This window comes from Mobula birostris, chromosome 4 (genome assembly GCF_030028105.1).
Source record: "Mobula birostris isolate sMobBir1 chromosome 4, sMobBir1.hap1, whole genome shotgun sequence".
Taxonomy (NCBI): Eukaryota; Metazoa; Chordata; class Chondrichthyes; order Myliobatiformes; family Myliobatidae; genus Mobula; species Mobula birostris.
In genome coordinates, this window is record NC_092373.1 from 198459752 (window position 1) to 198473887 (window position 14136).

The 14136-nt window shown below is 44.5% G+C and overlaps 1 protein-coding gene across 4 annotated transcripts in view; it reads left to right on the forward strand.

The window, feature by feature from the left end:
- The window catches only part of LOC140196863 (transcription factor COE3-like), a 498386-nt gene that overhangs the window by 327229 nt on the left and 157021 nt on the right, over window positions 1-14136 (forward strand). For all 4 annotated transcript variants that reach the window (XM_072256750.1, XM_072256751.1, XM_072256752.1 and 1 more), the window contains exon 7: window positions 10911-10992. In XM_072256750.1, coding sequence (XP_072112851.1) covers window positions 10911-10992 — 82 coding nt within the window. The remainder of the gene's footprint in view (window positions 1-10910; window positions 10993-14136) is intronic.

The window sequence follows — 14136 nt, forward strand, 5'->3', positions numbered from 1 at the left end:
CAATCCAAAAACATATGGGTTAATTGGTTAATTGGTCATTTTAAATTGTCCTGTGATTCAGGTAAGGTTAAATAGGTGGGCTACTGGATGGTATGGCTCGTTGGAACTGAAGGACCTGTTCTGTGCTGTATCTCTAAATCAATGACTATTTATACAGTACTTTTAGATTTTTAGATTAGATTATGAGGACACGCAGTCCTCTTTTATTGTCATTTAGTAATGCATGCATTAAGAAATGATACAATATTCCTCCGGTGTGATATCATAAAAACACAGGACAGACCAAGACAGAAAAACTGAAAAAAAACACATAATTATAATATATAGTTACAACAGTGCAACAATACCATAACTTGATGAAGAACAGGCCATGGGCGCAGTAAAAAAGTTCAAAGTCTCTTGAAAGTCCCACATCTCACGCAGATGGGAAAAGAAAGAAAACTCACCCTGCCATGCCCGACCACAGTCTGACTCTGAGTCGTCAGAAAACTTCAAACTCCGATCAGCCCTCCGACACTGAGTACCGAGCACCATCTCTGCCGAACGCTTCGACCCCAGCCTCGGTCGCCAGTAGCAGGCAAAGCTGGGGATTCTGGGGCCTTACCTCCGGAGATTCGCGATCGCACAGTAGCAGCGGCAGTGAATTGGGCGTTTCAAAAGTTTCTCCAGATGTTCCTCTGTGCTTCTCATTTCTGTCTCCATCAAATCAGAATTGTGCACGGCATCCTACTTACAAATACGACATCATTTCACTGGAGAGCAGCGTGCTCTGCGTCGCGTCGCCATCTTCTCCTCCCGCCTTCTTTGCTTATCCATTCATGGAATTTCTTTCTGGCGCCACAATGAAAGCCAAGTGAAGGTTCCACACAGGTAGGGGTGAGTGAGTGAGGCCTCCGTCAGTCAGTGTCGACCATGGATGTTGTGTCCAAGCTGTCTAGATGCACAAGTCAAGGCAGTACAATACGGAGAGCAAACTCCCCCTCTCCACACATCCAATGAACTTAAAGGAGCGGCAGAGACTGATACAGTTGCCAGTCAGTGCTGAACCCAATGCAGGACTGCCTCAGAGACTCCAGATCCAGATTTTTCCCTTGGGGTTTACTCCTGAAGCCTTTCCCATGAGTGGGTATAGCCGCAAGGCAGCAGAGGTTTGAGTTCTGTTTTCCTTCTCCAAAGTGAGCTGCCAGCCACGGCTGATGAGACCCATCTGCCTGAAGCGACTGGTTTTAAGGTGCCAGGAAACCCACCTTTGCCCCTTCTCCTGGCAGTAGAAATGGTTCCGCTGAGCTTAGTAGCCAGGAGCTAGACTTGGTTGTCAGAGGATATTTGAGGCACACACCATTGGGAGCTTTTCATAGGTAGTGGAAGCTTTTCGGCATTACCACCATGAGCTATAACAACCTTAAGGAACCAAAGGTTGGGTGAGTGATTTAAAGGGTAGTGTTCACTGGCTTTCAGCTTCTTCCTACAATTCATTAGCAGGGATGGATAAAAATAAGTAAGGTAGGGACAAGTGGAGTGGCCATTGTGTGAGTGAGCCAGTGTTAGAGTGGGGATACTTTGGATTAACAGGCTTGGGTGAGTTTCTTCTTCATTTCCCGTCTTGTAGCACGCAGTTAGTGCAGGAAGAATAGCTCCAGGGGTTGTGTTGTGTTCTTTGTGTAAGGTGGGAGTTCTGGGAGACCTCCAGCTTCCTGGACAATCACATCTGCACCGGGTGCACCAAGCTGCAGCTCCTCAGAGAATGTGTGAAGGAACTGGAGGTGCAGCTCGATGACCTTCGACTCATATGGGAAATTGAGGAGGTGTTAGCAGGAGCTACGAGGGGGTAGCCACACCTCAGTTGCAGGAAGTAGGTATCTGGCTGATTGTCAGGAGAGAGAAAGAAAATGGACAGCCAGTGCAGAGTATGCATGTGGCCGTTCCTCTCATTATAAGTATACCACTTTGTTTACTATTGAGGGGGTCGACCTACCAGAGTGAGCCACAATGACCAGGTCTCTGGCACAGACTTTGGCACCGTGGCTCAGAAGGGAAGATGGGAGAAGAGGAGAGCAGTAGTGATAGGAGATTCATAGTTAGAGCAGTAAACATGAGATTCTGTGGGTGTGAAAGAGACATCCAGATGGTATGTTGCCTCCAAAATGGCAGGGTTAGGGGCATCTCAGATCAGCTTCTGGCATTCTCAAGGGGGAAGGTGAACAGCCAGAAGTTTTGTTACATATGGGCACCAATGATATAAGTAGGAAAAGGGAGGAAGTCCTGAAGAGAAAATACAGCGGGTTTGCTAGAAAGCTGAAAAGCAGCACCTCCAGGGTAGTAATCTGTAGATTGCTGCCTGTGCCACGTGCCAGTGAGGGTAAGAATAGGATAATTTGGCAGATGAATGTGTGGCTGAGGAACTGGTGCAGGGGGCAGCGCTTCAAATTTCTGGATCATTGGCATCTCGTCTAAAGAAGGTATGAGCTGTACAAAAGGGACGGGTTACACCTGAACCCAAGGTGGACCAATATCCTTGAGGACAGGTTTGCTAGGGCCATTGGGGAGGGTTTTAAACTAACTTGGCAGGGAGATGTGAACCGGAGTGACAGGGCTGAATCAGAATCAAGTTTATTATCACCGGCACGTGACGTGAAATTTGTTAACTTAGCAGCAGCAGTTCAATGCAATACATAATCTAGCAGAGAGAGAAAAAAAAACATAATAATAAATAAACAAGTAAATCAATTATGTATATTGAATAGATTTTAAAAATGTGCAAAAACAGAATGTATCAAATAAAGTTGGGTAGTGTCCTAAACTTCAATGTCCATTCAGGAATTGGATGCCAGAGGGGAAGGAGCTGTTCCTGAATCGCTGAGTGTGTGCCTTCAGGCTTCTGGATCTCCAATCTGATGGTAACAGTGAGAAAAGGGCATGCCCTGGGTGCTGGAAGTCCTTAATAATGGATGCTGCCTTTCTGAGACACCGGTCCCTAAGGATGTCTTGGGTACTTTGTAGGCTAGTGCCCAAGATGGAGCTGACTAGATTTACAACTTTCTGCAGCTTCTTTTGGTCCTGTGCAGTAACCCCTCCATACCAGACAGTGATACAGCCTGTCAGAATGCTCTCCACAGTACAATTATAGAAGTTTTTGAGTGTATTTGAAGAGATGTCAAATCTCTTCAAGTTCGGAATAAAGTATAGCTGCTGTCTTGCCTTCTTTATGACTACATCAATATGTTGGGACCAGGTGAGATCTTCAGAGATCTTAACACCCAGGAACTTGAAGCTGCTCACCATCTCTACTTCTGATCCCTCTATGAGGATTAGTATGTGTTCCTTCGTCTTACCCTTCCTGAAGTCCATAATCAGCTCTTTCGTCTTACTGACATTGAGTGCCAGGTTGTTGCTGCAGCACCACTCCACTAGTTGGCATATCTCACTCCTGTACGCCCTCTTGTCACCACCTGCAATTCTACCAACAATGGTTGTATTGTCAGCAAACTTGTAAATGGTATTTGAGCTATGCCTAGCCACACAGTCATGTGTATACAGAGAGTAGAGCAGTGGGCTAAGCATACACCCCTGAAGTGCGCCAGTTTTGATCGTCAGTAAGGAGGATATGTTACCACCAATCCACACAGACTGTGGTCCTCTGGTTAGAAAGTCGAACATCCAGTTGCAGAGGGAGGTACAGAGGGCCAGGTTCTGCAACTTCTTAATCTGGATTGTGGGAATGATGGTATTAAATGCTGAGCTATAGTCAATGAACAGCATCCTGACAATGGGTCAGGTGGTATACAATTAGATGTAGTGTGTAGTGAGACTGTGAGGAAGGACAGGCAGATGATAGGGCAAAATTGCAGTCAGTGGGATGACTCACATCTCTCCAAGCAGATTCTTTATCCTCTGCTGAAGGAAGGTCAATCTGCCCCTGGTGGGCAAAGGAGACACTTCAAAGATAACCTCATAATCAGCCTGAAGAAATTCAAATTACATCTACACTTCATTAACCGACATTATATTGCACTGTATGAACAGACATCCTGAGCCTAGTATCACTTTATATCCATACAATCAACCTATATATTTAAGCTATCTTGTGTATTTATACATAAAGATGAGAAAGAGAAGGAAAACTCTGATATCCAACCTCCCATTGTTTTGCAGCAGTACTCACTCATGGGGAAGGCTTCAGGAGTAAATCCCAAAGAAAAATCCGGAGTCCCTAAGACAGTTCTACATTGAGTTCAATGCTGACTGGTAACACGCAAACTGCATTGGTCTCTGCTGTTCCTTTGGGTTCATCAGCTGCTTGGAGTTGTGGAGCCTGGTGCATAGGCAACAGCTTGTTCTCCATCGTGTACACCCCTGGCTTGTGTATTGATTTAAACAGCTAGGACACAACATTCATGGTCGACCCCATCCAACATAGGGCCACATATTTATTGTGCTATTTTTATTTTTATGGGTGCTCTTTATCTTATAGTGTTTCTTTCTGTGCGGTACCAGATCCGGAGTAACAGTTATTTCATTCTCTTTACACCTGTGCACTAGAAATGACATTAAACAACCTTGAACCTCTTGAATCTCTTAAAAACTGGGAAAACATTGCTCTTAATAGATACATCTTGAGGAAATCTGTTCAAGAGAAATCCTTCGGCAGGAGGAGAACATGGTGGCGCGCCTGTGTGTGCGCAGCCCTCCGGTGAAAAATGATATCGTATCTGTTAAATAGGGACTGTGGACAATTCTGATTTGATAGAGAATGGACGTGAAAGCACAGAGGAATATCTGGAGAAATTTCTGAAATGCCTGTTCGCTGCTGTCGTTACTGTGTGGTCGGGAATCTTTTGGAGGGTAGGCCTCAAAATCCCCGGCCTTGCCTGCATTTGGCGACCGAGAAGGAGGTCGAATCGTTTCGACAGAGATGGCACTCAGTACTTGGTGTCTGAGAGCTGATCAGAGCTCAAAGTTTTCGGATGACTCAGAGTCGGATTGTGGTCGGCATGGCAGGGAAAGTTTTTCTTCCTTCTCCCGTCTGCGTGAGATGTGGGTCATTTGAGAAACTTTGAACTGTACTGTACTCATGGACTTCTTCATCAAGTTATGGTATTGTTGCACTGTTGTAACTATAAGTTATAATTATGTGTGTGACAAGAATACACATAGATTAAGATGTTAGCTGTCCTGTGCTGGCACCAGTGGGATCAGCAATTGGTTTGCCACCTGTCTTCAGGAGAGAGAAAGATAAGGAAAGCAATGGAGCAGCATTTGGAGATGTTAATGAAGGGACAGGAGAGAGTAACGGAAGGAGAGCTGTCAAGATCGGCTCCCCCTTTGAACCCTGAACTGTTTGAAGTGATGGACAGGCGATACCCCAGCAGGGGGATAAAAAGGGACAGGTTTGCTAAGGCAGGACACACACGACACCCGAGGTAACGAGACCCTGGAAGCGGTGCGCCTCTCACAAGTCGGTGGGAAGTACCGGGCCATAGACGCACAGGGTGGAAAGGCACAATCGGCGGGAACCTGGTGTGTGTCCACCCTTGCCTGGGTGCCGGGTTCACCGCAGAGAAACGATCGTATCTGGAAACGGAGGGGTCACGGTCGGTGAACTCAGATGACATCACAAAGGACTCGCCCGAAAGCTGACTGCGAAGGTCTGTGTGGAAGTCGTTTTGAATATTCATTCGTTTTGCTCTCTCTCTCCTTCCCCCCACACTGTCCATCTCCCACGGCTGCGATTACTGCGAACTGAACTGAACTAAATTGAACTGAACTTTGCGTCACTTTGAAACTGGTCATTTACCCCTAGGCAACGATAGAGCTTGATTGATCCTGTTATCTTAATTCTGTGTACATGTGTGTTTATCATTGCTGAACCCTTGCATTTATTATCCTTTTGATTAGAGTACTGTGTTGCTTGTTTCTTTAATAAAACTTTCTTAGTTCTAGTAATCCAGACTCCAACTGAGTGATCCATTTCTGCTGGTTTGGCAACCCAGTTACGGGGTACGTAACATGTGGTTTTGTCAGTTTTTTCAGTCTTGGTCTGTCCTGTGTTTTGTGATATCACACCGGAGGAAATAATGTATCATTTCTTAATGCATGCATTACTAAATGACAATAAAAGAGGACTGCGTGTCTTCATGATCTAAAATCTAAAAGGGAGCTGCGGTATGTGGGAGCGACCTCCACTGTGCTGCTGAGAGCCAAAGGCAGCTCTGAAAGGAGAGAGTGAACAACCGAAAGGCCAACCACCACTTTCTCGTGTCCACACTGTTACCAGAATACGTGAATCCCCGACTGGAGTCTACAGCCACCTGAAGACCCACCAATATACAAACCTTTAGGGCAGCAGTTCCCAACCTTTTTGATGCCATGGACCAATGCCGTTAAGGAAGGCATCCATGGACCCCAGGTTGGGAGCCCCTGGTTTAGGAGAACATCATATGTGACTTGAGTGATTGCACCACTCAAAAGGCAGGTAGCAGAGGAGTGTTTTAAGAGACCCCTAGGCTGGCAGATCGATATGCAGAAAAGTGAGGGATATGGTCAAAGTGTGGGGAAGAGGGATTAGATTGATTAGAAGTCATTAGATTAATTACTTTAGCACAACATCTTGGACTGAAGGGCCTGCAGGGTGATGGCCTGTTCAACATCCTATGTTCGAGATATGCAGCACATGGTTTGTTAGTTTCACTGAGACTGGAAGCGTATATTGAATTTATACTCTATTCTTGGTTGGTGCAACTGTAATGAAACCCAATTTCCCTCAGGATCAATAAAGCATGTCTATCTATCTATCTTGCTGCTCTGTAGACAGGTCAGCGTGCTTAGTAACCTGGAGGGGAGCAAGCCAGTCGTGGATCACAAGAAGCAGCCGAGACTCAGCCAGATCCATCACAAGCACAACCCTCCTCACTGTCTGCCGTGCATGGCCTATCCATCAGAGGTGGTGTTGCTTTATCCACACTGGTGGAGATGCTGTTCCTGTTGGCCTCCTTCAGTACACTGGTATCAATACCTCTGTCCTTCTGGCTGATCTTCATTTACCACATGTCCAGACAGCCCGTTCAGGCCCCAGCCAATCTCTGTATAAAAACCTGCACTTTGGAGAGGCTGCAGAGAAGACTTACCAGGGTGTTTCCTGCCTGGATTGGAGACCTTGTCTTATGAGGATGGTCTGACTGAGCTAGAAGTTTTTCTCTTTGGAGTGAAGGAGAAGAGGTTACTCGATAGAGCTGCACAAGATGAAAAGAGGCATGGATAGAGCGGACAGCCAAAGACTTATTTCCCAGGGGGGCATAATTTTAAGGTAATTGGAGGAAATGTCAGAGGTAGGCTTTTTACGCAGAGAGTGCTGGGAGTGTGGAATGCCCTGTCAGGGGTGGTGGTAGATACATTAGAGACGTTTAAAAAAGGCATGTAGTTGACAGAAAAGTGAAGAGCTTGTAGGAGGGAAGGGCTAGCTTGATCTTAGAATAGGTTAAAAGCTCCGCGCAACTTTATGGGCTGAGGGCCTATACTGTGCTGCGCTGTTCTATGTATATCCCCCCGTCACTTTAAATACATACCCTCGAGTACTAAGTATTTCAATCCTGGGAAAAAGATACTGGCTGTCAACTCTGATCTATGCCTCTCATAATCTTATCAACTTCAATCAAATTTCCCCTCACCTTCCGCCACTACAGAAAAATCACCATCAGATAATAAGACATAGGAGCAGAATTAGGCCATTCAGCTAATCGAGTTAATCAACCATCAGTCAAGCTCCTGAACCAGAGGAATAATTTCACTCACCTTCACTTGGCCCATCATTGAAATGTTCCCAGAACCAATAAACCCTAAGGGCTATAAAAATTATTTATTTTGTATTGGTACAGTTTGTAGTCTTTTGCCCGCTGGTTGGTGTGGTCTTTCATTGATTCTGTTATGGTTATTATTCTATGGATTTATTGTGTATGCACGCAAGACAATGAATCTCAGGGTTGTATATGGTGACATATGTGTGCTTTGGTAATAAATGTACTTTGAACTTTGAGACTACTCCACCATGGTTTATTTATTATCCCTCTCAGCCCCATTCTCCCCATAACCATTGATACCCTTACTAATCAAGAACCTATCAACTTCTGCTTTAAATATGCCCAATGATTTGGCCTCCACAGCTGTCTGTGGCAATTAGTTCCACAGATTCACCACCCTCTAGTTTAAGAAATTCCACCTCATCTCTGTTCCACAGAGACATCTACACCCCACTGTCTCTCTATCTCCATCTTGTCCAACTTCTCCTCATTTCACTTGTCCTACCAACCAGGGGGCATCCTGGAAAACCTCCTCTGCATCCTCTCCAATGCCTCCATGTCCTTCCTATAATAATGGGACCACAATTGAATGCAATACTCTAAATTCAAGATTGTCAGTCATCAGTATATAGGTGTAAAGGAGAATGAAATAATTGTTACTCTGGATCTGATGCAGCATAAAAAACACAAGAAATATAAAGAACACAAAAAGACAAATATAAGTACATAAGATTTATACATCTTTGTATGTATACCGAGACTGATTATATATTTTTTTTATTAAATGCAATCGTGAACAATGGCCAGATCAGAAATGCTGATCAAGTCAACTAGTTCCCAAAGAGAACTCTGATAGGCCAATCAGATGGTTCACTGCTGCTCAGCGATAGAACACAAAAAAATCACGTACAATTAACAAATAGTAGAAATACTGGAGTCATGATGATCATGATGAAGTCTGCTGGAGAGAGACATTTACACACTTGCTGTCCTCCATAATTGAAAGAAATTAAAGGATAAGGTTGCAGGGTGACAAAACGTGACAGGAGCACTTGGAACTAAAAACTAATCCCTACCGGGAGAAAACTGAACCTGTTCTTTCCACACTGTTCTCCAGCAGTTTAAGGACTAAGTTCAGCCGGAACATAACTCATAAGTGCTCTTGAAAGTCAGGTATTAACCCTACCTACCAACAATCAAGCACTGCTGTTCTGGTCCCCTTCGTGATAGCTTATGAAGAAGCATGTGACTTCCCTCCCAGAGATGATATGTGTTTGTGCACTCGACTCTTGAAGGCGTGGACCCCATCGTCGCAGATGTTTCCAACCACAGCATCTGGAAGGACTTTATGTACATAAAGTGATGCTAGGTACAGGAGTGTCTGCATATAAGGTGACTGTACCAGGAAGTGGTTAAGTAGTGGTGGTGAGGAGTGTGGAGACATGGGTTAATGGCTGGAGGTGTTGATCAGCCTGACGGCTTGGGGGAAGGAACTGTTATTGAGTCTGGTGGTCCTGGCATGGATGCTGCGTAGTCTCTTCCCTGATGAGAGTGAGAAGTGTGACCTAACCAGAGTTTTAGACAGACACGATATATGATTACTCAGCATGGGACTAAATATACACCCTGTTTATAACACTCCTTTTATAAAAAATGTTTTGCTGGCCATGTGTTCGGGCCTTCAAAGAGCTTTAGGATGGTTCTCTCCTCTTGCTTAGGATGCTAGGTGTTTGTGTGTCAGCACAAACCCACATTACAGCATCACAGAGTGGCAATGTGCAGATTGTGTTAGCTCGTGATTTGTCTTTGTGGAGGCGCAAGAAAGACTTGTATTTACGTAGCTTCTTCCACAACCTTATAAATCTAAAAGCAAATTATAGTAGTTGGGAAGGTTTTGTTGTAATGTAGTAACCAGTCACTGGCTACAGGACTGCGCAAAAGTCTTAGGCACATCGGATGTCTAAGACTTTTGCACAGTACTGTATTTGTCAATGTGGAGCAGAAAGCAAAATTGTAACTCTGGTGGGAGCAAAGGCTATTGGGAATGGTAAGGGTGGAGCACCGCGGGAAGCGTGTGATACAGGTGGCAGAGAAAGATGGGCCGGGCAGGGTGGGGGTCACGTGTGCAGACACACCCAGCCCTGAGGCACCAGGGAAGGTCATTTGATTCCAAATAATTGGTTTATTGATCTTTACAAAATGTCTCTCTGTTGCTTCCTGCGCCCTCCCCTCTCCCTTCCCCTGTTCCCAAACATGATTCCCCTCTCCCTGCCTCCTTCCCACTCTCAGTCCACAACAGAGACCCAGATCAGAATCAGGTTTATCATTACTCACATATGTCATGAAATATGTTTTTTTTGTGGCAGCATCAAAATTGCTACAGTACAATACAAAAACCTTAGGCACCCAAGCTATATATATGGGCCTAAGTCTTTTGAACAGTACTGAGCAACTCATATTCTTGATATTATTAAGTTATTTATTATTATTATTACTTGATTTTTTTTAAATTTTCACTGTTTATCTTCTTTTCCACATTGATTGTTTGTCAGCTTTTGTTTGTGGGTAGTTCTTCAATAAGTTCAGTATGTTCAATTTAATGTCAGAGAAATGTATACAATATACATCCTGAAATTCTTTTTCTTCACAAACATCCACAAAAGCAGAGGAATGCCCCAAAGAATGAATGACAGTTAAATGTTAGAACCCCAAAGCCCCTCCCTGGGCTCCTCCCTCCCAAGAATAAACAGAAGCAAAGCGACGAACCCTCCCCACCAGTAAAAAAGCATCTGCGCCCTCCACCAAGCAGTCAAACGTGCAGCAAAGCATGATTTTCATTGATTCGATTGAATTTCTTTGTATCTACTGTGAATGCCTGCAAGAAAAAGAATCTCAGTGTTGTATATGGTGTCATATGTATACTTTCATAAGAAACTTATTTTGAACTTTGAAGTTTGAAGGCGGAACGGACTACTCTTGTGACTGCAATAATACATATTGAAGCATGTTATACTTCATTCAGCTTTATGTTGAAGCTGAGCAGAGAGACCGTGTGCTGTGTTCATTCTTTCTGCTGAACCTCCTCACACTAACCTATGTCTGATTTCCTCTTTGCAGGTTCTTCCTAAAATTCTTCCTCAAGTGCAATCAGAACTGTTTGAAAAACGCTGGTAATCCCAGGGACATGCGACGATTCCAGGTAGACACTTTACTCGTATGGCAGTTGTGTTGGTTGGAAGGAGTGAAAGGCACGGAAAGGGATGGTCTCAGGATACCTGCAGTCCCTTCCATCCAGAGAAGCTGCTTTTCTGTAGTGTAGCCATTGTTGCAATGGAAGAGATGCAGCTTTCAATTTGTGCACAGGCAGCTCCCGCAGACCACAAGGTGACAATAGACCATTAAACATGACAGTTCAGTGCATACCCTATAATCCACTATGTTGTGTCAACCTTTTAACCTACTCCAAGAGCAATTTACCCTCTCCCTCCTACATAGCCCTCCATTTGTCTATCTAAGAATCTCTTATGTTGGCAAAGAAATGGCAGATGGAATATAGTGTCAGGAAGAGTATGGTCATGCACTTTGGTAGAAGAAATGAAAGGGTTGACTATTTTTCTAAATGGAGAGAAAATACAAAACAAAATTGAGACATAAAGGGACTTGGGAGTCCTTGTGCAGGCTGCGCTAAAGGTTAATTTGCAGGTTGAGTCCATGGTGAGGAAGGCAAATGCAATGCCAGCATTCATTTCAAGAGGACTAGAATATGAAAGCAAGGATGTAATATTGAGACTTTATAAATCACTGGTGAGGCCTCACTTGGAGCATTGTGAACAGTTGTGGCCCCTTATCTTAGAAAGGGTGTGCTGAAAATGGAAGGGGTTCAAAAGAGGTTTGTGAAAATGATTCCAGGATTGAATGGCTTGTGTTATGAAGAGCTTTTGATGGTTCCTGTGGAGACACCTATGGAAACCAAGCCTTTATGTATATTTAAAGCAGAGGTTGATAGATTCTTGATTGGTCAGGGCATGAAGGGATATGGCGGGAAGGCAGGAGATTGGGGCTGAGAGAAAAATTGCATCAGCCATGATGAAACAACTGAGCAGACCCGATGGGCCAAATAGTGAAATTCTGCTCCTATATCTTATGATCTTATGACCTAAAAAATCCCTGATGTATCTGCCTCTACTACCACCCATGGCAGTGCATTCCATGTACCCACCACGCTCTGTGTGGTAGGGGTTGATAAATAGAACATGACTAGAAAACTACAGCACAGTCCAGGGCTTTCCCCCCATGATGCTGGGCTGACCTTTTAACTAATCTAACCCTTTTAATCAATCTAACCCTTCCCTCCTATATAGCTGTCCATTCCTTTATCTTCCAGGTGTCTTTATAAGAGTTGCTTAAATCAGAGCAAAGTAAAGTCAAAGTAAATTTATTATCAAAGTCATGTGTCTATATCATTTTCTTGCAGGCATTCACAGGAGTGTCAGGGTGGAGATAGGTCTCTACCAAAGGATGTGTGAGGCACTCCTTCTCTCTGCTAGTCTGTAGGGTCACCCTTGGGCAAGGTGTAGCACCTGCTTAGCCCCCTCAATCAGGGTCGCATGATGCCATGGGAGCAGGTGGTGGATGGTCGTATGAGCAGCTGGTGCATATCACAAGTTCTGCCTATGCAACCACTAACACCAGGCAGACAATCTCTGAAGAGTATTGATAATGGCTGGGGCTACCCATCTTGTAAAGACACAGTCCAGAAGAAGGCAACGGCAAACCATTTTTGTAGAAAAAATTGTCAATTACAATCATGGTCAAGACACTACCCCCAGCATATGACATGACACAAAACATACAATAGAATTCACGGTAAAACAAAGAAGTACAATAGGATGAATGAAAACTTACACACAAAAACTGACAAACCACCAGTGTGAAAAAGACAAACTTATTTCCCAGTAACTTTACTTCCTTAAAACCTAAAGATTAGCAATTATATAAATTTTGTCACATGTCCATCAAAATATCAAAAATTTCAGTAAAGTGCGTTGTTTGCATCCAATATGGTCCAAGGATGTGCTGGGGGTAGCCCACAAGTGTTGCCATATTTCCAGCACCAACATAGCCCATGATTTACTAACCCTAACAAGTATGACTTCAGAATGTGGGTGGAAGCTCAAGTACCTGGAGGAAACCCACACGGACGTTGGGAAAATGTACAAACTCCTAAGAGACATTCATGCAAATTGAAGCCAGATCTTCCAATCGCTAGTGCTGTGCAGTGCTATGCTAACCGCCAAGCTACCATGCTGGCCTCAACTCCAGTTCTGCAATATAGCCTCCCCAGGGGCAACTAATTACCCTACCAGCTCATCTCCGGGGGAAAAAAAAAGGCTGAGTGCCTTGATGAACTCTTTCTCATCTTACCCCAATCTTCCCACTCTGATGCTATCCTAAATTATTAGGTGCTTTCATCCATCTAGGGGTCCAATTGAAGACCAGGAGTAGGGGGTAAAGGTATGTGATTGGACTAGAGCAATGACCCTATCAACACACACCCGTTGAGACCCTCCATTGCTCGGGGCCGACAATGCACATTCTGTCCGAGTGGTCTATGTGATACACAAGCCAGGATGGCACAATGTGGAGGGGAGGCCGTTGCCCATGCAGAAGGCTCCCTCTCTTCATGCAGCTAATGCATAGAAACATAGAAACATAGAAAGATTACAGCACAATACAGGCCCTTCGGCCCACAAAGTTGTGCCGAACATGTCCCTACCTTAGAAATTACTAGGCTTACCCATAGCCCTCTATTTTTCTAAGCTCCACATACCTATCCAAAAGTGTCTCAAAAGACCCTATCGTATCCGCCTCCACCACCATTGCCGGAAACCCATTCCACGCACTCACCACTCTCTGCGTAAAAAAACTTACCCCTGACATCCCCTCTGTACCTACTCCCCAGCAGCTTAAACCTGTGTCCTCTTTTGGCAACCATTTCAGCCCTGGGAAAAAGCCTCTGACTACTCACACAATCAATGCCTCTCATAATCTTATACACCTCTATCAGGTCACCTCTCATCCTCCGTCGCTCCAAGGAGAAAAGGCCAACTTCACTCAATCTGTTTTCATAAGGCATGCTTGCCAATTCAGGCAACATCTTTGTAAATCTCCTCTGTACCCTTTCTATTGTTTCCACATCCTTCCTGTAGTGAGGTGACCAGAACTGAGTACAGTACTCCAAGTCGGGTCTGACCAGGGTCCTATATAGCTGCAACATTACCTCTCGGCTCCTAAGTTCTATTCAACCATTGATGAAGGCCAATACACCGTATGCCTTCTTAAC